Raw genomic sequence first — 23,490 nt, 5'->3', positions numbered from 1 at the left:
CACTAACCTAAAGAAACGAGGGTGTGTCAACAACTGTGAAAACCCTAACGTTTTATCTGTTAGTAAGCCACAGAATTATTGCCCTACCAGTATTAGGATACAAAAAGAAGACAAAAACTCAGAAAAAGGACTGTTTTTACCCGTGGTTATAGTACAGCTTCAGCGTTAGCTTTTCTGGCAGCAGTTCTTAAGTCCATACTCTTAGTAGTCAGGGGGCAAAGGTCAGGGGACATATGAGCTCATATAGGCTGTGAACAGGAATCTTTAGCCATTTACAAACAATTCTGAATTCTATAGGCAATTCCCATTCCCTATGAAACATGTACATTTAGCAACCAAACATCTAGCAAACTAAATTTTTATAGAATTAAAAAAAAATTCTATAAAAAAACAAAAAAACAAACAAACAAAAAAAAAAAAAAACTAGGTTCCTTGGAGACATACCTGATTGTATGAGTTAGGCAGGAAATATGTAAGGAGAGCCAGAATTTTGTATCACCAGAAGTAAGGACATGATTAAAAAACAAATACAGAAAACAAACGACATTGACAGGTATAAGGACGGGGTGGCCAACAAAATGGCCAACAGTGAGTAGAACAGTTAGAACAAACAAACAAAAACAGAATTGTATTATAGTCTAAACTATAAATTAACTATCCAGTTTCCTCCATTCTTCATCCTCTCAGATTGTGGCACCCTTAGAAACTGCGCTTATCCAGCAGCATAGCAATGGCTGAACATGGTGGAAAAGAAAGAATAAAATGGACAACCACAGTTATTATCAGCTCATCTCTTAAGGTAAGAGAGCATTAGACCACTGATCTTCATTTACAAAACTTAAAGCACCTCACATAACACAGTATTTTGAAAAGATCCTTGGCTTAAAGTATCCTCAGTTATGGGAACAGGAAGTAAACATGCTACATGTATTTCTAAGTTAGTTATAAAGGTTTTGCCTTCAGTTTTAAAACCCCCCACTCCCTAAATCTTTGAAAGTTGGAAATGCTCCAGTGCCATTCCCATAGGTAGTGAGTGTCTCGTTGGCTCAGGCTTCCAACTTGCTGCAGAAGTGAAGCCCTAGAGGATTTCGCCTCCTCAGTGAACCCAAGCACAGTGATTACAGGTGTGTGCTGCTACATCTGGCCCATGGTATTTCATATTTCCTTTATGGCCTATTTTTAAAACAATAGCTGCTTATTTTTTGTTAGTATCCATTTTATTTATTTTTCTGAGACAGGGTCTCATGTAGCAGAGCCTAGCCTCAAACTTGGTATAGCTGAGGACGACGTTTAGCCCCTGATCTTCTTTCTGGTTCTCCTGCCCCTGGCATCCCAAGAGCTGGGGATATAGACCCATGCTGCCTTTCCTGTCTTGTTGGTGTTCTGAATCTTTTAGTAAACTAAATGCCTATTACACCAGAGCCCCCGTGATCTCACATCCAGAGGTGGTCAGTGTTTGAATGCATTTTTGGTGTTATTTGCCAAAAAAGATCCTAAGTAACAAATCTTTGTGGTTCTTTGTTAAAAGAGCTGCTGCTGTAGATTTTTCTTGCTATTCTCTTATTTCATTTGCTAACATTTTATGTTTGAATCAGTATTTACTGAGGATTGGTCTGTGGTTTTCTGTTTTGTATTTTTGCACAGTTGACTAGTTTACCTCTGCAGTCTCTCCTCGTTCCAGAGTCCATATGTGTGTGTGTGTGTGTGTGTGTGTGTGTGTGTGTGTGTGTGTGTGTGTAGTTTAGAAATGAAGGCTTGTAGAGATTGCCCTGGACTGGGGGAGTCTTCTAGTTGTAGGGACTTGTCCAGTGTTTGCACAGCCCTAGGTATAAGCCCCAAACTGGGGGTGGGGTGGGGTGTGTTCAAGATTCAGCCATTGTGCGTCTAACCTCTTAAGGAATGTAGAAAAGAAATGGTTTCTCTATTAAGTTTTATACTGTATTTGGAGCATATTTTATAAGTTATGTATTTGCAAATATTTGCCAGTATCATAGAGGTTAAATTTGTTAAGTTGAATTCCGAAAATTGCCATTTCCATGGGGAAGATTTTCATATTGGAATTCTTTTTTATTGTCTAATAAACTTTTGATCAGTTAAGTGCTATTTTCTATTTAGAGTGCTATTAAATTTAAGTGCTATTTTCTATTTAAATCTGTATTTTTCTTTCATGTGTGATTTTCTAGATACTAGTTTTAAAGAATATTATTAGGTATTATATATCCAGGAAGGTTATTATATTTTTATTTGTAATGTATAAACAAAATGAAGCAAGTTTTTAATAAGCTACAGTGCTCTTCAGCACGCGTGATGGATTCCAATGTGTTATAAAACACCAAAGAGGCAGAACAGAGCCCAGTGTTTTCTAGCCCTAGCTGTTTGTTTAGGTGGTGCTGAGGTCCCCAGCCTCTGCTCTTCCCTGAACAAGTAGCATCTTCCTATCTTGTGGATATAAACAGTTTGGAAAATGAAGTCTTCATTTCTGGATTGTTTCTAGAAAACCCTCAAATGCCCTATTTTTCCTCACTTTCTCTTTGTCAGTTTATTATTTTATGATCATAAGCCACCAGCATAGTGCGCGTGGGTCCTCGCGATTTGCACCAGTCATTCCAGCCATGCTGTTAAGTTGTCCGACTTGTGTCTACCTGACCCTCAGCAGACCAGCTCCTACATCTGAAGCCTCTCTCTGCTCCTCTCACCTCTGGCTTTTTGTCTTATTTTATCTTTTTCTGCTCAAAATATTCTTTCTTTTTAATTTTAAAGATACGATTAACATTTTAGGCAACTTTGCTGGCTCTGGCATATCTGGTACATGGTACATCCTTTTACATATTTTAGTTCTTTGCTAAAATTTTCAAGATAGTTCATCTTCTTGAACATAGAAAGCAGACTGATTGTGACTATTTATCGTGGTTCTCTTTCATGCAAACTTACCTCTATGTCTGGCTGGTGTGTGTGTGTGTGTGTGTGTGTGTGTGTGTGTGTGTGCTGTAATTCATATGTTAAAATTGTACATGTAATTTGAGGTCTACAATACATTTAGAAGAAAATGCTCTTCTTTCACAAAGGCCTTAATTCTGTATTAGAATTAAATCGATGCTATTTGCCAGGCAAACAGACTTTTTCAATTTTAGATGAATAATGTGTTTAATATAAGTTCTGAATATTACGTAAGATACATTTTTAAATTACATCACACGGCCGGTCGATGGTAGAGGGCACGGGCACAGCTCCTGATTTGGTTCCCAGCACTGGGATCACATTTTACACTTATAATTCAAGCTTAACTGAGTCTTGCTTATTTGTATTTGTGAAATATGGCAGACCGAGCCGTGTGTCACTAGTTAACTAGTGTTCTGTGCATCTAGAACAGCACTAGTTATGGGAGAATGGGGAAAGAAGGCACCCTGCTTCTTCTGTGGCTGCTTCTGTAACCTGCTGTGAGAAGCCCTAACTGAGAAAGGCTTCTCCCAGGTGCTGTGAGCTCTGGCAGTTCCGCATCCCATTAATGCACTTGCAGGGACTGAGGTGGTTGAGGCTGGCTGCATTCCTATGAGAGCTGCTCCACTTTTGTCAAAAGCTCCGCTCAGCTTTCCCTCATCCTCCTTGAATTGGCAGGTGCCCGTGGGGAAGAAATGGCCTACATGTTGGGGTCATATCTTTGAGTTTTTGTATAGATCTTGGCCTTATAGTTTCTTACTATCCTGCTAGTTCTTTGATGCATTTGTGCAGATTTTTTTAAACTGTCATTTTTCAAGTTCTTTCAGCAGAGAGTTGGCCTAAATTACTGAATCTGTCATTTCTGGAAGCAGTGTACAATTTAAAAACATGCAAGAAAGGGGCATGGCTGAACTCTAGGACCAGGGTTCAGTGACATGAAATACTCTCCTTGAGTAGGAAAGCAAGCTTAAATTACATTGTTATGAAGGGAAGTATAAGTTTAGGTAAGGAGTGTGTGTGTGTGTGTGTGTGTGTGTGTGTGTGTGTGTGTGCACGCATGCATACATGTGTATGTTGTATTTGTACATGTATGTGGGTGCAAATACACAAATTTCCATAAGCCAGAAGGGGATATTATGTGTCCTCTGCTTTTTTCTTCCTTATTTTCATAAAACAGAGTCTCACTAAATCTGCAACTAGGCTGGTAGCCAGCAAGCCCAGTACTGGGGTTATAGACATGTGTGGCCATGCCTCACTTTTCATATGGCATCTAGGAATTTGAACTCAGTTCCTAATGCTTACCTAAGAAGCGTTCTTATCCACTGAGTTATCTTCCTGACCTAGTAAATGGATTTTTTAAAAAAAAAAATATGGAGTTCTAACCAGTTAGGAAATGTTAACCACTTAGATTTAAGCCCTTTGACTGATATAATCCAGCTGTTTGGATAGAACAGTAAGTAAGGTAATTATTTTTAATGATAATATTTAAATCAGAATATAGTATGGCTGCCTTTATATGTTTTCAAGCTCATCTACAGCAAATATAACACAAAGATATGAGTTAACAAATTGGTTGCCACCTATATGGTAGTCTACTTTACTGTGGACCTTTCAGCTGTCTATGAAACAACTCCCAGCTTGTCCTACAGTTATACACTGATGCACGTAAGAATATTGCCAGGTCGTCTCAGAAAAAGACTGTCCATAGTTCTGTGTTTAGTTCTTTGACACTGCTCAATTTTTGTCCCTCAGGAACACTGATTTCCAGATCCACATTCAGAACTTCAGTAGGAATAGTTTCTCTTTCCTTTTCAGTCGTTTGCTCTAGAGAGTAGATTTGTTTCTGTGGTGACCAATCTTCAAGTGGAACAGTGATAAAACAAACCACTAAACACTTTTAATTATTTACCAGCTGTGATAAAAATCATTTCAAGCTTGTCTTATGTTCGTGTTTCTGAAAATTCTTTTTTAAGAGTTATGAAATTGCTACTGCCCTAGAAAATCGAAGCCACAAGGTTCGGTATTCTGATACACTGGAAAGTGGATCCATTATATTTTCTCTTTCTGGTACAGTATATTTATTAATTGCCTTTACTCAAATTTTTTGTAAAGTATGTGGATATACATGCTAATCTTTGCAGTTCACGAGTGACAGTCTCTTAGTGTGTTATCTTTTAGAAGAATAAATGTTGCACTTGGCGCTTGCTGTAGAAGCAGTGCATATGGCCAACTGTGGGATAGCTCTGTCCCTTCAGTTGAATCTGGTGGAAGATGGGGAAAAGTACTTGCTTTGGAACCAAGGTGAAAATAGAAAACTCCACTTGCCTAGTAATAAATGTAAGTTGTTAACAGAGGCCAACAGTGTAACTCTGGCCAGAATTTACATTGCCAAGCCAGTATATGATATATTCCCATTATACTGATTTACTGAAAAACTAAACATTGAAGAACTTTATAGGACAAATAAATGTTCCTGAAATTATACATTATAAAATTGTGTGTGAGACTTGGACAAAGTTCAGGAGTTAAATTAGGCTGAAGAGGTGCTAGTGATGTGGAGGGACAGCCTCCATCCATGCTTGGGAAGTAACAGGCATGACAGAAGTGATAGAGGGAGGCAGACTGTCACACACAGGCTAGCGGCCCCAGTGCAGGGCATCCAAGGTGAGCCTGTGCCACACAGTGAGACCATTGCAGAACCAAAAGGGAAGAAACAGTTCTGTTAGGAGGTTTACCATTCTAGCAGAGGTTTTGGAAGGCGGGTGCTGAAAATTATCCAGATCCCAAAGCATTCTCCTGGTTGAATAGAAAACAATCTAGAGAAAAGGGAGTATTTTGGGTGACTTGTATGTTTTGGTTATCATTTGTATGCTTACAAAGAGGTATTTACATGTTCATGACAATGACATTCAGAGAGGTTATAGAAAATGTACAAATGCATACAGTCAGTATGTAATCACACACAGCTTTCTATAGATTTGTGTCTTACCTATATATTTTCTGAACAGCTACAACTTGAGCTCAAGTTTCCCTTAAAACCCTTCAGATGAGTTGGTCCCATTTCAGACACCAGGCATCTGCTTATTTGAATATGTTGATATACATGGTTCCTCCTGAGGGAGGAAGGTTTCTTCAGTAAGAAATAGTTGAAGATTTGATTTATTTCCCTTTCATTGATTCTAACCTTTGACAGTCATAGGATCTTCCGAGTCTCCAAACACATGCTTGTAAGGTAGTGGTTGTAGGACACAGTACCTCCTGGACACCTGTCCCAGTGCCTCCTGGACACCTGTCCCAGTGCCTCCTGGACACCTGTCCCAGTGCCTCTGGACACCTGTCCCAGTGCTTTTGGCTGTTTACTCATATCCTTTGGAATAGCTTTTGTAATAAACCAGAAAATATTTTCAAAGTTTTAGTATGAAAAACATTTTTGAGTTAAGTTTTCATTATATGGTCCTGGATGGTTGTTTCTATAGCCTGGACTATAGCCTTGGACTCACCAAATTCTCCTATCTCAGTCTTCTATATGCTGAGATTATAGATGTGTACTACCACACCTGGCTTGAAGACTTAACTTTTAAAATAGACTTAATCTTTTAATTAAAATTAGGCATCACCTCATGTGCCCAATTCCTTGGCAGAAAAAAAAAAATTACCGGCTAGTGTTTTTTCTTTAAATATTTAGAACAAGCCATTCTGTTTTTGAGGGCATATCAAAGGAATATCCAAACCATTTTGTTATATAAGAATTGTAATAAATTGTTTTCCTTATGAGTTTGAGGTCCCTGATTGTATTGAACGTATGGCTCTGTGTAACTTCATCATATTCACCCTTCCTAGGAGTTGCATTTTTGTTGATGGATGCTAAGGAGTGCACGACATCAGCTGAGGAAATATTTCTAACCAAAATCGAGAAGTTTATTAACATTCACCAAAATAGTTTTTTGGTCCTATTTGCCCCACTCCATGGGCCTGAAGAATGGAATCTCATGTTCAGGATTCATCAGAGGTATGGAAGCAAAGACAGCCAAGCCAGTTCTTCTTACACTGGTTTGACTTCAGCTCTTAATGTTTTTAGGCAGCTGAGTTTTGCTAGAAGGTAAACTTTATAACCTGCCATATGCAATCTAACAGGGCAGACAGCTACTCCTTAAGTCAGGGTAACCAGAGTTGATGTTGGTAGGGGGCCTATTCTACAAAAGCCAACCAAAGTGAGCACTAAGTCCTGGTTACTCAGCCACCTCAAATCTCCTAAGGTGCAAAGCAGGACAGGACTGAATGAACACGTGTAGAATAGAGCTCTGGCCCTCCTTGTGCTGCCTCTGACAGCAAATACCAGTCACTTAACCATTTTCTTTTCAGATTCTTGGGCAGTAATTTCCGAATACTTCCTGTACACAACACAGTAAATGCCATTGAGCTTATGTGCACTATAGCCAAGGTAAGTCACCTGGGAGAAAAGATGCTCATACACAAATATATATATCTTGGCCAGAGATTTTAAGGTTTTGATTTTAAATAAAATTTTGAGACAGTAGAACATTTCTACCCCCCATTTGCTTCTTAAAGCTCCCCCCAACCCCCATCACACTCTTAGATTTATGGCCTCTTTTTGGTTATGTGTATGTGTGTTCTTAAATATATAAATACATCCTGTTCAGTCCCTTTAATGATCTCTGTATATGATTTCCAGGCTGATCACTTAGTATTGGATTACCAATTTGGGAATTTTCCCAGGGGAAGACTTTCCCCCAATCTGAGCATTCCTGGGTTGCCTGTCGTTCTTTGTCATGCCTGGGACATCATTAGCTTTTCCCTTCCACGTTATCATTCCAATTGCTTTGGGTCATGTTTAGCCATCCATGTTGATAAGACTTCCTGTGTGTAGCTTCTGACAGTTTTAGGAGACACAATCTCACAGCAAATGTCTTGTTCTTCTGGCTCTTCAAATCTTTTTGACCCCTTTAGCAATGATCCCTGAGCCTTAGGTGTAAGAGTTGTGTTGTTATCAGTTAGAACTAGGACCCACAACCCTGCACTTTGATTGGTTGTGGTTTTCTGTAATGATCTTTTCTCTTTTGCAGAGATAAGTTTCCTTGATGAGGGATGAGAACTACACTTATCTGTGGATATGACAAATATTTAAGTGTAGTTAAGGATTATGCTGGTTTATAAAGTAGTAGTTATAGGTTTTCCTCCAAGATCCATGACTTTACTAGTCTTGGGTAGTTGTCAAGGTTGCCAGTATGATTTCCCTCTTGTTAAGCAGGTCTTAAGTTCAGTTAGAGAGAGCTATTGGTTCCTGATAAAAGATGCATGCCATGCTGGTCACTGTTGTGGGTCAGACATCATTCTGGGGAGGATTGTTGGTTGCTTTCCTCATTTGGAGGCTTGCAGAGCCCTTCTGGGGTCATAAAGGTAGTCTTCAGAAATGCTTTCAGGTCAGCCTGGGGCCTGTGTCTGAAGTGTAGTGTCTTCAGCAGAAGGGACTTACCTTCCACTTGTGGGTAATCAGGAGCAATAGCAATTGCTTCTAATGTTTTGGGAGTCTCTTGAACAACTCTGACCAACAATTCAAAGGAGGGATTCTCATGGCTAGTGTTGGGGATGGTCTATAGCTCTTTAGTGATTGTCAGCCCTGATGGGAAGAACTTCAAATTATATATTTAACTTCAAATTATAATATTTAACTATATATATACACATGATATATATATACACACACTATATATATATATATATACATATATATATATATATAAAACTTGATATATATAACTTGATACATGTATACCAAGTTATGTGTAGTATACATATTTTAAGGTAGACTTCTTATGGCTTATTAAGACATCCTTATTAAGGGTTTTTGTTTTTAAATGTATCTCCAAGTTGTATACCCTCTTGAGGATTGTCAAGATGTCTGCCTTCTTTCCCAAGCCTGACATTCTCTCACTTTATTTCTGGTAACCTTATGAACTGATCCCCAGTTCAGTTTCTCCTCGGGTGGCTTCTCCTTGGAAGTGTTCATAAACATGTCAACTTCCCTTCCTGATTTCTGTACCTGGAATCCTGAAGCATTCTAATACTGCGTTTTAGGGAGTTCCTGTCTCAAACTCCTTGGTGGTTATCAGGTGCTCTAGTACTCTAACTCACACACAGTGCTTTGGCACATCCATGTCAAGAGATGGTTCCTGAATTATCATTTGAGACAGGATTTCATTCTGTAGCTCTGGGTGGCCTAAAACTCTGCATGTACACAATACTGGCTTCAGTCAAACTCATAGACATCCACCTGCCTCTGACACCCAAGCGGTTGGATCAAAGGTGTGTGCCATCTCTCCAGCAGAATGAATTTTGTAATATATAATCCTACAAAAATACTTTCTATAATGCTGTATGTTTACATCTTTTTCAGACTGCCTCCAAACCACACATAGACAGCATCTGCTACAGAATGATAACAACTAAAGCTTACATCATAGAGCAGAGCCCTGTCTGGAGAACACTTCAAAAGATAAAACTGAGTACTGACTCAGCCCAGATTCAGAATAGTGATCAAGAGTATTCTTTTGGAGGAATATCAAAATGATTAAACTTACTAACTTGTCCAAATGTAGATTTAAGGGCATTTATATTTACTATGTATACAATTATATATTTTATTTGGGGAGTGTGGCTGAGTGATTTAGGAGTGTGGCTGAATGACACAGTGCTCCCCTAGCATGTACAGGACCTTCTAAATGCGACAGGGGGAAAAGAAAATAACTTACACGTAAATAAAACTCATAGCTTCTTAATGATACCAAGTTGGATGTACAAATATAATAGGAAATGAATTAGTTGGACTAAAGAAAAAGCCATGTACATTTTGGGGTTTTCTTATGTCACGTGGAAGACCTGTCACTCTGATCCTTCTGCCTCTACCTCCCAATACTGGGTAGTCCCCAAAACTGCTCCAAGTCAGGAGAATGGGGACAGTTTAAAAAAAAACAACCATTTTGAAGTAAAATTACATTTCCATAGTGCTATGCTATTCAGCTTGACAGGAGGTGCTTTACAGAGTTAAAAAGCATCCAACAAGCATACAGTATATCTATCAATATATATAGACACACACAAGTATCTAGACAAATAAAGCATCTGAATCTTCTAAAGTAGTACTATTTAAAAAATTATGTGTATGAGTTTTTGTTGTTTTTGTTTTGTTAGACAGGGTTTTTTTTTTTTGTTTTTTTTTAATGTATGACAAGCCTGACTGCCTTTAAGCTCACTTTATAGATCAGGCTGACCTTGAACGCTCTGCCTGCCTCTGCTGGAATTAAAGGTGTACACCACCATGCCTGTTTATATTATATACATGTGCCACATAAGTACCTGGTGTCATGGAGGCCAGAAGTGGGTGTCACCTCCTTTGCATCTGAGTGACAGTTGTAACCTCCATATGGGTGCTGAGAACTGGATCCAGGCCCTCTGGAGGAGCAGGAAATGCTCCTAAGGACTGAGTGGTCTTTGCAGGATTTCTGAAGCAAAGACTGTTTACTACTGGTAAGTACTAGAAACTGACAAGCCAAAAAGAGCTGTATTATTAAAAACAATTATGCAATTATTTTAGTAGTGAAATTTCTGCAAATATTTTTATGGCAGTATAAAGTGTAATGAAAAACAGCATGTTGTAGTTTTTTATTTATGAAATGGACTTTCACTTTGTCCTAGCGTTTTCCTCAGAGGTAGACTTTGATTTGATCTTTGTCCCAGCGTTTTCCTCAGAGGTAGACGACTTTGACTTGATTTCAATGAGTTCTTCTACTCGAGCCAGAACACTTCCAATCAAGTCAAATGTGAAGAGAGCAGAATGTAAGACCTGAAAAGCCGAGCCAAGAGCGTCACTGTTGTCACTAGTCTTTCTTGAGAGGGTCTTTTTAAATAACCCAGACTGGCCTCCAGCTCCCAATCCTCCTGCATCAGACTCCCCACTGCTGGGGTTCCAGGCCCATGTCCCCACACCCAGCAGATATGTGTTATCAACGCTGCCTCTAAAACAAAGAATATAAGAGACTTTAGGCTGGAAATAGCTTAAAATGTGGAAGTTACCTTAAGCTGCATTTCGGGAGGCATACTAGGAATCTCTTCTCCTCCTACAGTCACAGAGCAAACACTTTTACACGTCGAGGCTACTGTAGGGAAGGACAAAAGCATTTCACACTTAGCCACTGTAACAGTTTGAGGGTTCAGCAGTGTGTGTGTGTGTGTGTGTGTGTGTGTGTGTGTGTGTGTGTGTGTATGTTTGTAGTACTGGGAACCAAACCCAGGGGGTCTTGAACACACCAGGCCAATGCTTTACTGCTGAGCTGATCCCCAGCCCCACTCTCAGATTTTATTACATGCATTTATTGTGTGCACAGGTGTAACATGGTGCATGTGTAGGACGACTTGGAGGAGCTGGTTTTCTTTTCCCACCACTTGTGTCCCAGGGATTGAATTCAGGTTTTGGGCATGATTGACGGCAAGCACCTTTACCCACTGAGCCATCTTGTCAGCCCTCAGATCTTAACAGTACACTGATCAGCTACTTTAACTGTTAGCAGTTGTGAAATGTGTCAATGAGGTGACACCTTGTTATAAACAACCAAAACTAAGCTCCGGAATTATGCAATATGTGAACTAAATCTTTACAGAAATCACTTTATTTTGGCATGTATAGGACATGTAAATCTTTTTTCTTTAGTATACTCATTATTGCCTATATAAGGCTTGTAAAATTACTATAGCAGAATTGCTAACTTTAAAGAATTCTGTATATATATATATATTTTTTTATAATTTGTGCAAATTTACTCTGGGTCAGTGAGGGGTGGACCCTTTGATATAAAAAGAGCACAGTGGGACCTGAGGAGGACGTTTGTAATATACCCATTCACACTCAGAACTGAGGCTTTAAAACACAAAGTGTTACAGTTTATTTCAGTACTGGCTAAGAATCATTTTAACTACAAAAATACTGCTTTTACGGCCCCTCATTTTTACATAAAGTGAACATGTACTGAAGTGTGATAGTTTGGGGCTAGAGAGATGCCTCAATGGCTAAGAGCACTTACTGTTCTAACGGAGAGCCTGGGGGTTCCCAGCACCCACATAGAGGTTAAAAGCACTTGTAACTCCTGTTCCAAGTGATTAAGCAACCTCTTCTGATCTCCTCAGGTTCATGCACATGTATAGTACACACAAATATACTCAGGGACACACACACAAAATAAATATTTAAAAAAATATGACTACTCCAGAATTTGAATGATTAGACCTAATGGCAAATAAAATTGCGTATTACTAACCTTGGCTATTTTGTTGGCTGTTTTTAATTTCTGCTTCATAATGTGCTTTTGACATATTAAGTCCTATATGGAGTGGCTTTAGAAAGTTATTTTCAATTTTTCCAAGTTCTGTCCATAATCCAGTCTGTTCAAAAGATTTAATAAACAAATCAGTTACTTGGTTCAGCAGATACTTTTAATAAACATCCACCATGAGAAACGGGCTGTGCCACCATGCTGCGCCAAACTGAGTTGTGATGTGTCAGTCAGCAGCGTCCACCACATTTCCTAAACACACACACACACACACACACACACACATACACTTTAAGCAATTTCTCTTACACTGTTGGGAAATGCAGAGGTCTAACAAGAAACTAGATACAAATTCAAACTTCAAAAATATACCTATCTAGTCCATATACCTATTGATTTATCCTGGGACAATAAAGATTAATCTGTAATGCTTGCATTGTAGAGAGGTCTTTAAAAACAATGTCTAATGAAAGAGAATGCAAGAATATGTCTCATAGCAGGAAAGTGTTAAGTATTGACATATTCACATAATGGAAAACTACATAGCCATTACTCTTTTTTTTTCTTGAATAAATATTGTTGAATGGAAGGAACTATTTTATATAGTATAACTTTATTTAAAAGAGAAAAATGCTCAAAGTGCCTAGAAGTATATAATATCAGCCAAGGGTGATGGGTGTGTGACTCCTGCTATAATTTTTATTTATGTGTGTGTGTATGAGATGTGGAGGTCAAAAGGACAATCTGGAGTTGGTTCTTTTTCCTAATTCCTTGTGGGATGCAGAGACTGAGCTCAGGTCATTAGGCCTGTGTGCAGACCGCTCTACCTGCTGAGCCATGTTTCCTGCTCAAGTGTTTAGTGTGAGGGTGACGTGTGCTGGTCAATCCCTGTGTGAAGATCAGTCTGCCATGGTGCTTCTCTTCCTTCACGTCACTCATCAGGCTGAGGCACTGGCCTGCAAAGCCACCTTGCCAGCTCTAGTCATTTCCTCCTGGTGAAGTAGGACGTGGTTCTCTGTGCATCTCGGGTTCTCACTGGTACAAGCCTGAGAGCCAGCGTGGCGCTCATGTCAGCACTGTTCCCATGCCTGTTCATACCTCTCCAACTAGTCCTCTCGGGCTAACTCCTGCCTCCACATCTGGGCCCCTAACTTCCCCTTTCCGTTACCTGTAGCTTATGAGCTCTAAAAGTGCTGCTTCCAAGGCTGATTAGGTTATTGTTGACAGCCAAATGAAGACTCTTAACGATTCTTTTTTGAATGTGTATGAGTGTTTTGCCTGCATATATGTCTGTGTACCAAATGTACGCACTGAGGGACCAGAAGAGGGCACTCAATCTCCTGAGACTAGAGTGGGTGCTGAGAATCAAACCTAGGTCTTCCACAAGAGTAGCACTGTGTGTGTGTGTTTGCACGCACATGTGCTCATGTGTACGTTATTTTTGTTAGGACAGTTTCATTGTACATAAGGTAGCCCTAGATATCCCAGAATTTACTCTGTAGACCAGGCTATCCTTGAATTCACAGAGATCTATTTGCCTCTGCCTCCCAAGTACTGGGATTAAAGGTGTGGGACCCAACAACCTAATCCAGCTAAGCCCATAGCCAGTGTTCTTAACCACTGCACCCTCTCTCAAGTTCCCATAGGAAACCCTTTTTTAACCTACACTTAGCTTAATCAGAAGGAAATACCTTCCCATATTTATTCAAAAGAAAGTATTAGTTATGGTTAAAGTCCCCTATATTTAAGAGGTAGCCATTAACTCATAACCAGGTGACTAACACTTTATATCTATGTCATTTAATATAAAAATGTATACATATACTTATGTTAGCAAGTTCTAGGCCAGCCAGAGGCACATAGTGAGACCCACTCTTAAAAACATAAATCAGAATAAGCACTGAGTTGTAACTGCTGGATCTCACTGGGCTGCCCTAAAAGAGGAATGGAGGTGGGGGTGTGTAGATTTATGTTAAGGTGATACATGACTGGACAGGAGAAAGATAGGCGAAGAAAGGTTGAGAAGTGGAAGAGAGACAGGAGGCGGAGAGAGGAGGAGAAAGAATCAAGATTGAGCTAGAGAAGGAAGATCTCGATCCAGGTGGTTATAACTGGCGATAGGTAGATATGAATATTTTAAGGGTTTATGTAGGTCATTTTATCTCATATAGAAGGGCACACACTATAGTTTGTATCATTGTCCAATGGATGTAAGTTTATTGTGTAGAGGGGTTTGTGGATTGAGAATATATAAACCTGTATGAAAAGCTACTGGGCTTTGGAGTCATGTTTGAGCCAGAGGGTGGAGGAAAGAAAACGTAGGGGCGGTTTTATTTACCCAAGACAGAAGTAGCAGGGCAGGTGGACTGAACCCCTGGGAAGGGAATCGTGTGGAGAGTGTGGCTTGCAGACCATGTGACAGAGTCTGCATGTCCGGCTCCACACTAGACTGGTGCCCGCAGAGAGAGACCTTGGGGGCCGGTAAAAGGTTAAGCTAATATTTACTGCGGCAGGGGTGGGAGTCTGGATGCCAGTGCCCCCTCTATTCTCAGGCACCCTCCAGAACTGAGCAAAGCCTTCAAGGGCACACACCTTCCCACAGATGGAAAATCCTTACAGTCAGGAGAAGACAAATCTGGATGGAGCTCACGAACTGGCCTGTTTATTATTGTGCCTATTCAAAGAGTACAGGGTTTATAATCCCAGAATTTGTGTTATTGTTGGCTACATAGCAAGTTCCAGGCCAGCATGGACAAGAGGACAGCAAAAAGGCCCTGTTGTGGGTTAAGGCCTTCACTGCCAACTCTAACAATCTGAGTTTGATTAGGAAACACAGGATAGAAGAGAACCAATTCCTGAAAGTTGTACTCTGACCTCTACTGGTGGACATACATGGAAACACACACACACACACACACACACACACACACAGAGAGAGAGAGAGAGAGAGAGAGAGAGAGTAATGATAATAGTAATAATAGTGCATGAACTTAAAACAACAAAGGTCTAACTGTATATACACTTCGGTTTCTTTTTCTTTGCTAACCTCACCTCCCAAAGGCTGTAATTATGGCATGGCACCCAGCTAAGGGCAAGGATTTGTTTTAATTTGTAGTCCCATAACACTAAAACATTGAGTAATAAAAACATCCTTCAAAATTAGGCTAAAGAAAAAATTCACACTGTTCAGCAGGATTCCAGCTTTTCTATAATGAACTGCACTGTTTTTAGAAGTACGTAGGAGTAAAGATGCTATGGAGGAAAAAATATATTCTTTGTCTTACACGAAAGATCTTTCTAAAGCACAAAAGAACTAAGTTTTTCCCTTTCTAATGTTAAAAAGTAAAAGGGTTTTTAGAGTTTATGAGGACTGGACTGTTGAACTCCTCGCCCTTGTGCCTCTTCTCATACCCATCACTGCCTTAACAATGACGTCTTTTCTTTAAATTTTATTGGATGTATTTTATTCACATTTCAAATGTTATCCCCTTCCCGGGTTTCCCCTCCATAACCCCCCTATCCCGTGCCCCCTCCTCCTGCTTCTATGAGAGTGTTCCCCCCACTCACCCACCCCCTCCCACCTCCCCACCCAATTCTGACGTCTCAACTACGCACTAAAAATCTACTACAGCCTACTCAACCCCACTCCACATTCCTTCACCATGGGGAAATAGCTTCTGGGACAGGTAGGGATCTTGTAAAAGCATAGTCAACCGTAAGAAATGGAAACGGGCAGAGCCATTGTTCCCTTCTTGGCTCTCTCCTAACACGTGCCTCATTATTAAGACTCTGCAGACTCTGCGCATGCGCGCATTTGTGCACGCGCACGTGTGCTCGTGCACCTCCTTTCATTTCACTTTTGTGTTGTGGTGCTGATGATTGAATCCATGGCCTCACGACAAACAATTATTCTGCCATTGAGCTACTGGTCCTTGCACATTTTAATTTTAAATAAACAGGCATTAGGACGTTTTGAGTGAAGAGGACGAAGGTAAATGGTACAACTGGGCTCTATTTTAGATAAACTTGGAATCCCAGCAACAGAGAGCATGACTTCTAAAGATCAGGGATGGCTGTCGTCTGGAACTCACATTGGAACTCTTACTCTCCCTGGGTACCTTTCTGAAGTAGAGCTTTCATCTTAGCACCTAAATGCGCACAAACAGAACCTGGGAGGGGCTCCTCCAAGGGCAATGCCCGAACACCACAGTGTCACTTAGCGATTTGTAAAACAAGCCAGAAGCCACATGTTTGTTTGTGTTTGGGGTCCTGCTTCACATGCTGGCTAGGAACTTGTGACCTTTCCTCAGCTCTATAAGTGCCACCATGCAGAGCAACCACTCCTGGGGGGGAAGCACTCGCTGATTTGTTAACCTCGGTGGCTAAGTTTGCCTTTCCTTGTTGGAACTGTTCTTAGGAGGAATGTTCCCATTACAGACAGGCTGTTAAGCTGCATAACAGGACGAGGATGTCTGTCAATCATCTATCTCCCCAGGATGGTAGTTCTTATGGAGGCATAGAACAACAAACACAAACTATGATTTGGTTCCTATGGGGAGTAAACCATGAAATATGGCAGCCTTATAAATGACCAGTAAGCATTTCCTCATTATAGAATGTCCTCGGTGAAGTACCTATGTAGTCAAAACAGGCACTGCCTTCCTTCTCCAGACCCTCTACCCTGTATTAGATGTACGCTACAGCAAGTACACAAGTCATTCTTAATCAGTAAGACTGCTTTGTGTCAAGCAAATCACATCAACTCCTGTGTACAGCCTTCCTGATTACTGCAAAGTTATGCTCCTACCTTCCCTAAGGACGCCTGCCAGAGGCCCAAGGCCCAGTACTGCCCACTAGACATTGTATCTTTTCTGTTTTATCCATTACGAATCAGTTTAATTTCAAAAGTTCTATTACTTCCTAGACCCCTGTCCTTAAATGAATTATTGATCCTTCCTGTAAGAGAAGAGTTATAAGAAGGGAACAGAGTACTTTCCTCTCAGCACTGTGAAGAATGACCTGCGGCACCTGGCAGGACAGCAGCCACCTCTATCAGGGATGGCTGGGCCAGTGAGAAGGACTTCAGTGATGTTGGGACACAATAAAAAGATCTACACATCTGTGTTTGAAGAGCCAAACCAAGCCCAACCAAAACTCGTGACTATACATTGAAAATCTGTGCACATCATTTATGTAAATTTACTTTACAGAAAAACTGCTGACAAAGATTTAACTCTGCCCAATGAAATATATGCAGAAATGTTTGGGAGAAAATCTGCTGATGTCTGCAGTTAACATTCAAATGCACCAAAAATACAACAGAATGGATAGGGGAGAGGACAACCGGAGCAGGTGAACTGGGTCTGGCTAATGGAGGGCTGCCACAGAGTTCTCCTACCTCTGCGGGACATCTTCATATTTCCACAATAAATACTGAAAAAATCATCTCGTACACACTTAGCCTGAATGGATTAGCAATGAAGTACTTCTGGGTGAGGAGACACGAGAGGGTCAAATTCCTGAGTCCACTAGATCTGCCAAAGCTGTCACTTACCTCAGTATAAAAGATCTCTTTTGTACTTTATGTGAAACTTATCTTCATTCTTCCTATTGCTTTTTTTAAAAGGCCATTTTAACATGATTCATGTGGTTATAGGTAATAGGAGAGCAATTATTAGGATGGAGTAGGTGGAAAGGAGCTCAAAAGTAAATGTGATTTTACTGTATGACGAATCTCCATCAGATAGCTTTCTATTTATTGAATACTCCTAATGAAGTGCTATTAATAATATCCAACTTCCTACATTCCATTCAAAACGTGCTATCAACAAACTCACTTTTAGAGCTAAATATGCGTCAGTTTGTCATGTCTGATGAGGTGATATGAGATAATTTTATTTCATATGGCTAGGATTAAAAATCTAGAACGGTGCACAAACAGAGAAAGATGAGTAAAATGTTTGTGAGTTTGTGGAGCTCCAGGAGGTCAATCAGCACAAAACCTGCAACTTACCCACCAACAGGGCTAAACAAGGCTTACCCACCAACAGGGCTAAACAAGGCTTACCCACCAACAGGGCTAAACAAGGCTTACCCACCACCAACAGGGCTAAACAAGGCTTACCCACCAACAGGGCTAAATAAGGCTTACCCACCAACAGGGCTAAACAAGGCTTACCCACCAACAGGGCTTAGCAAGACCTGGTACAAAAGAGCAGTGGTGCACAGGACAATGGGTGAAACATGAAAAGCGAGGGCTGCCTGGGAGCTGGCACATGTGGACCAGATGCTCACTGAAGACAACAAATGCTGGCTTAGGATAATCCTAAGAAAAACTCAGACACTCCTTCCCACTCTGAATATACTCACAGGTTCTTTTCCAAATCATTCACTTACTTGATTTTCATTTTCATTGTCTTTGATAACCAAATACCTCAATAAATTTAATGAAGCCATAATCCTGTTAAATAAAAAATGATTCATTATTTGCAGTATTAATTTATGTAATCAACAACTGCAGTATTTTATAAAGCAAGTTCAGACCTTGGAAATACCACTGTTTCCACATTTGCCATTAGAAACTGTTCACACCCATCTGTGGACTGGCAACAGCTTATCACTGTTGTAATGTAAGTTCACAAATTCAGGGTGAGCACTTTCCCTTATCCTCAAGACCAACACTTCTTCCCAAGTTCATGGTTCTCCTTGTTTATAAATGCAAGCCCTTCTCCACATCTATTCCAATACGTTAAAAGTAAAAGTATATGTTCTATATGGGAAAAAATGGACCTGAAGAAAAAGGCCCAAATACATAAGTCCTTTATGAACTGCCTTTGTGAGATTCTTAGTCACAAATGTGTGGTTTTAAATCTCTTCGTAATGCTGAGTACCTCGCTGTTCTTGAAAAAAAGAGGTTTTGTTTCTGTATGTCACTGAATAACTTAAATAGAAAACTTTACCAGAACCCTTGTGGTGGTCACCTCACCTGTCTGAGTTCTGCAGTAAATCTGTCTCAGCACCCTCAGGGAGACACAGGACCAGGTCTAACAGAGAGATCAGCTGTGCTCCTGCAAACCATTTGTTATATGTTTTCTGAAAAGCAGAGGAAACGTATGTGATAGTATGACAGATCGCATAGACTACAATTACCCAACAGTAGAAAACCATTATATGCTTTGAACAAACACTGTAACTTTCATTTCCATGTACCTCTTCCCCTTCTAGGCTCGTGTGAAAGTCCTGCCAGTTAGACAACACCAGTGGTCTCTTTTAGCCAAGAGGGTTATGCATATTCAAATACATATGCGACTCAAACTTTTGTTTCTCAAGTATATAGCACAATAGAAGAGAAATAGTGCAGTTTAAGTTTATAGTTAACAAGTTTACAAAATTATGGGGTAGGGAGTCGTGTTCATTTTTTAAATATAGAATTATACTTTAATATTATTGACATAAAAATACTGTCAGTAAACCATACTGACATATGCCACACAGAACAAATCACTTGGTAAAGGACCCCTCACCAGGTCTGTGCTCTTACCTTAAATGATAAATCAATCTGGTTTTTGATATTTTGAATTACAAAGGCTTCCACACCCGAGTGATTACTTGTATTTAGTAAACACCTTGAATATAAAACACACAAGATTACACAATTCAATTGGGCTTTATGTAACTTTTAAAAATATAAAACTCACAGTGAAGACTATCATCAATGTGGCCAACCAACTATAAGGTCATGCCAACGGTTTTTGCTTTTACTAACTGATAAAAATTCTTTTTTTAGTGTGTGCGTGTGTGTGCAGAGGCCAGAGAGCAGTGGGTCTTCTTTTGTTTAGAGATGACCTCACTGAACCCGAGCTAGGCCGGCACACGGAGCCCCAGGAATCGTTTCCTGTCCCTCTAGCCAGGGCTACAGGTGTATGTGTTCATTCCTAGCTTTCCATGTTGATTCTGGAGATCTGAACACATGCCCCATGCTACTTACTGAGCTGTCTCCTTAGCCCTCCCACAAGAAGTTTCTATGAAACTAAATTCAAATATCTTTTATGCATATAGTTATAATAACAACATGGTAAGAATAAGCACCAGTACAACCTAAAACCTTTCAGAACTGTTCACTGTTAAAGAGTAACGCTGGCTTATGAACTGCTACTAACCTGATGAATGTTAGTGGCTTAGCTCTTCAGTGTCCCCAAAGGCTCATGTGCTGAAATCCTGGTTCCCAACTGGAGGAAGTACTTTAGGAAATGGGCCATCATGGCCTCCCTAGCCCTAACCCTGAGCTAGGTCACTTTGGATATGTGCTCAAGGGGGGTATTGGGACACTAACGCTTTCTGCTGACCCATGCTTGTGTTCCTGGCCCGCATAAACTCAGGCAGCCTTTCTGCTACCTATACACTACCATGACATTCTGCCTGAAGCAACAGAGCCAGCTGCACAGACTGAAGCCATGAGCCAAAGCTACCAAGAAAGACTAAGAAAAAGGGATCTCTTGGTAGAGTACAAGTAGAACAAACTAAGAAACTTGGTAAAAGATCTAAGGGCTCAGACTGTGTACGCTAGGTCTTACTGTTATCAGAGCTGAAGAAAAGGATGGTAGTACTGGGCCCACCAAAGGAAGACCTTTCAGCATTTCACTGTTGCTCAAATCAGTTCAAACTCATTCTTAGTACCTAGAACAGAGTAAACCAGGCTAAGCTCTGTAGGCTCAACTTAGCATGGAGTTATGTCGGTGTTATTAGAACAAGCCTACCTCCCGATATTAGGACAGTAGTTTCCACACAAACCATATACAGCTTTATAAAGCCTGTATTTATTATTTAGCCTAAGTTCTCTAGTCTTTAACTTGTTGCCTAGAAACTCTACTAGAAAGATCGAGGAGTAATGTGAAGTGACAAGCCTGTCAAGGTTACAGTGTCCTCTGTGGCACCTCAGTGTCAGTTATAGATAATGGAGATTACTGAGTTCTGTATGGCTCTAGCAGCTCTAGCAGGAGCATTATCAATCAAACTAAACATACTGCTACTCACATAATATACAATTCCATAATATATGAAAAACTGATTCTTTGGTTTACAGACACTGAACAGTACTATACAAATGCTGTACCTTTAAATGATTACCTGGAATTAACAGGTTTTGATCAGCCACAGAACTAGTAATTAGCCATGGGCTGTTTGGAAATGTCTCCTAAAAGCTCATGTGTTAAAGACTGGGTGCAGCTGACAGACTTGAAGTGATTTAAGTCCTGAGGGTTCAAACTGATCAATAGATCACCCCTTGATTGAGTCATATTATATTGGCATCCTTGAGAGATAGCAACTAGGCAGTAGAGTTTAGTGCAGCATGTAGATGTCTAGGGGCATGCCTCAACGGCCCTTCCCGTGAGGTGAACAGCTCTGTTCCATCATCTTCTCCACATGAGCTCTGTGTTGCCACATGCTCACGGCACGGGAGCTGGCAGGCCACAGACTGCACCTCTGGAAACATCAAGCCCCAATAAATTTTTTCCATAAGTTGTTTCCTTAACTATGTTGTCAGGGCAATGACAAGTGGCTAGCTCATCAGTTTGATACATACCTGAATAATGTGTATTTGCCTTGTGAATCCAACTTGTCAATATACAGCTGAAGCATAGCCAAACCTTTCTTCCTCTGGAATGAAACAAATAATGTCATTATAGAAAACACTTAAATTAGTTATTAAAATATCTTGCTGTAACTCATTAATTAGCCCCCAAATCATACATACCAATGTCTCAATGGGACAAAATGTCATAACTTTGACTAAGCCCTAGAAATTAAAAAAAAAAAAATTAAATCCAGATGTAAATAGATTGTGTCTGCAAAGTTACTTATCATGAGGTGCTAATTAAGTTGAGAGCAGGAGCGTATAGAAAGGATGTGTGTGAGCTATGGAGACCTGCTCCTCTGGCCTTTCACTGTTACATGGCATAGTAACTAGTTAGCTTTATACACAGCATAAAATGAGATGTAAATATGTATGATTTTAAAGTGATTGGTATTATTTAATTATTTGTGGAAAAGCAAGAAAATAAAATATGCAGAAATATAATGCATTAATTAAATATAATCAAGCTTAATGTAGTAGCAAAAGCCACAGCTTTCTCCTTAAATATTAACCTTCACAGCTAAGGACCTACATATCAAACACCGAGCTTCAGGCCTTTAAGAGCGTGAGAGCAGACACAACTGACAGCATAGGTCAGAAGGTCACGGGGCTTTGCTTCCCAGGGCCCCATGTACCATCAACCAGGATGGTCGCAAACAGCTACTTAAGTATATGTCAATCTTAGGAGTCTAAATTAATAAAAACAGAATTTAAAATTCAGTTCCGTTGTCTTCCTAGCCACATTGTGAGAAGTCTGGCTTTTGCCATGGTAGCACAGAAAGTAGACCATTTGCATTTGCACAAAAACTGAGGTGCAGGTTCAGTTGGAAGTCACAGTAGCACACACAGAGGTGGAGAAGAGAAAGAGAGGAGTTGCGGCACACATTACCTTAGTAGAGTTCAGAACAGACAAGAAGCTGCTGCAGTATTTAAATACATATCCTGCTTACCTGAGGCACAGCAAGAAAACTCTTGATTTCTAAGTACTGATAACATAGGCTGCTGTCTTCTAATCTCAATAAGCTAGTCTCCAGCAGTTCCTACAGATGAACATACATGTACATACAGTTATATTTGATATTTTTACAATTTATAATGCTAGCAAACAGGCTGGTAAGATGGCTCCATAGAGAAAGGGGCTTACCCCAAGCCTGGTGACCTGAGACCCCCAGAACCCACACAACGGAGAGAATTGGCTCCTGTAGGTTGTCCTCTGGCTTCTACAAGTGTACACACGTGTACGCATGCACCTCCCCACCATACACACACATGTACATGCATGTACATGCACAATGATAGTAACAAACCTTACCAATCCTTTGGAGTAAACAGACTGTTCTGTTCTGAAAGAAAAGATTAAAGTTACCACTATCATTTCATAATTTATTTAGAGTGATTCCTTACATTAGGATGAACAAATAAAACTTGAACTATAAGGCCTTTTAAAGCTACTGCATTATCTGGAATGACTGGTGCACCTGCAACACCAGCACTCAGGAGGCTGACATAAGAGGGTCTAGCATTAGACACTAACCAGGCTCATTCCAAGACTGTTTCAAAATTAAGTAATTCAAC

At 40.2% G+C, this 23,490-nt stretch overlaps 2 protein-coding genes across 2 annotated transcripts in view; one reads left to right on the top strand and one right to left on the bottom strand.

Moving 5' to 3' along the window:
- Positions 1–730: 730 nt before the first annotated feature.
- On the top strand, positions 731–9,526 carry LOC308427366 (protein SPO16 homolog; the record flags this gene model as incomplete). The annotated part of the gene is made up of 5 exons (XM_080925514.1): positions 731–799; positions 4,911–5,004; positions 6,778–6,946; positions 7,300–7,378; positions 9,353–9,526. The coding sequence occupies 5 exons, from the start codon at positions 731–733 to the stop codon at positions 9,524–9,526; spliced, it is 585 nt and encodes a 194-aa protein (XP_080781640.1).
- Positions 9,527–10,636: 1,110 nt separating this feature from the next.
- The window catches only part of GLMN (glomulin, FKBP associated protein), a gene marked incomplete at its 3' end in the record, with an annotated part of 36,191 nt that continues 23,337 nt past the window's right edge, over positions 10,637–23,490 (bottom strand). Inside the window, exons 10-19 of the mRNA XM_080925513.1 lie at positions 23,228–23,258; positions 22,866–22,955; positions 22,036–22,077; positions 21,865–21,938; positions 19,822–19,906; positions 19,267–19,373; positions 18,678–18,741; positions 12,267–12,390; positions 11,029–11,111; positions 10,637–10,798 (exon numbers count right to left, since the gene is read on the bottom strand). Coding sequence (XP_080781639.1) covers positions 10,637–10,798; positions 11,029–11,111; positions 12,267–12,390; positions 18,678–18,741; positions 19,267–19,373; positions 19,822–19,906; positions 21,865–21,938; positions 22,036–22,077; positions 22,866–22,955; positions 23,228–23,258 — 862 coding nt within the window. The remainder of the gene's footprint in view (positions 10,799–11,028; positions 11,112–12,266; positions 12,391–18,677; positions 18,742–19,266; positions 19,374–19,821; positions 19,907–21,864; positions 21,939–22,035; positions 22,078–22,865; positions 22,956–23,227; positions 23,259–23,490) is intronic.

Source organism: Micromys minutus (genome assembly GCF_963924665.1).
Source record: "Micromys minutus genome assembly, chromosome: 11".
NCBI classification, from domain to species: Eukaryota; Metazoa; Chordata; class Mammalia; order Rodentia; family Muridae; genus Micromys; species Micromys minutus.
This window is presented reverse-complemented; position numbering and strand designations above follow the sequence as displayed.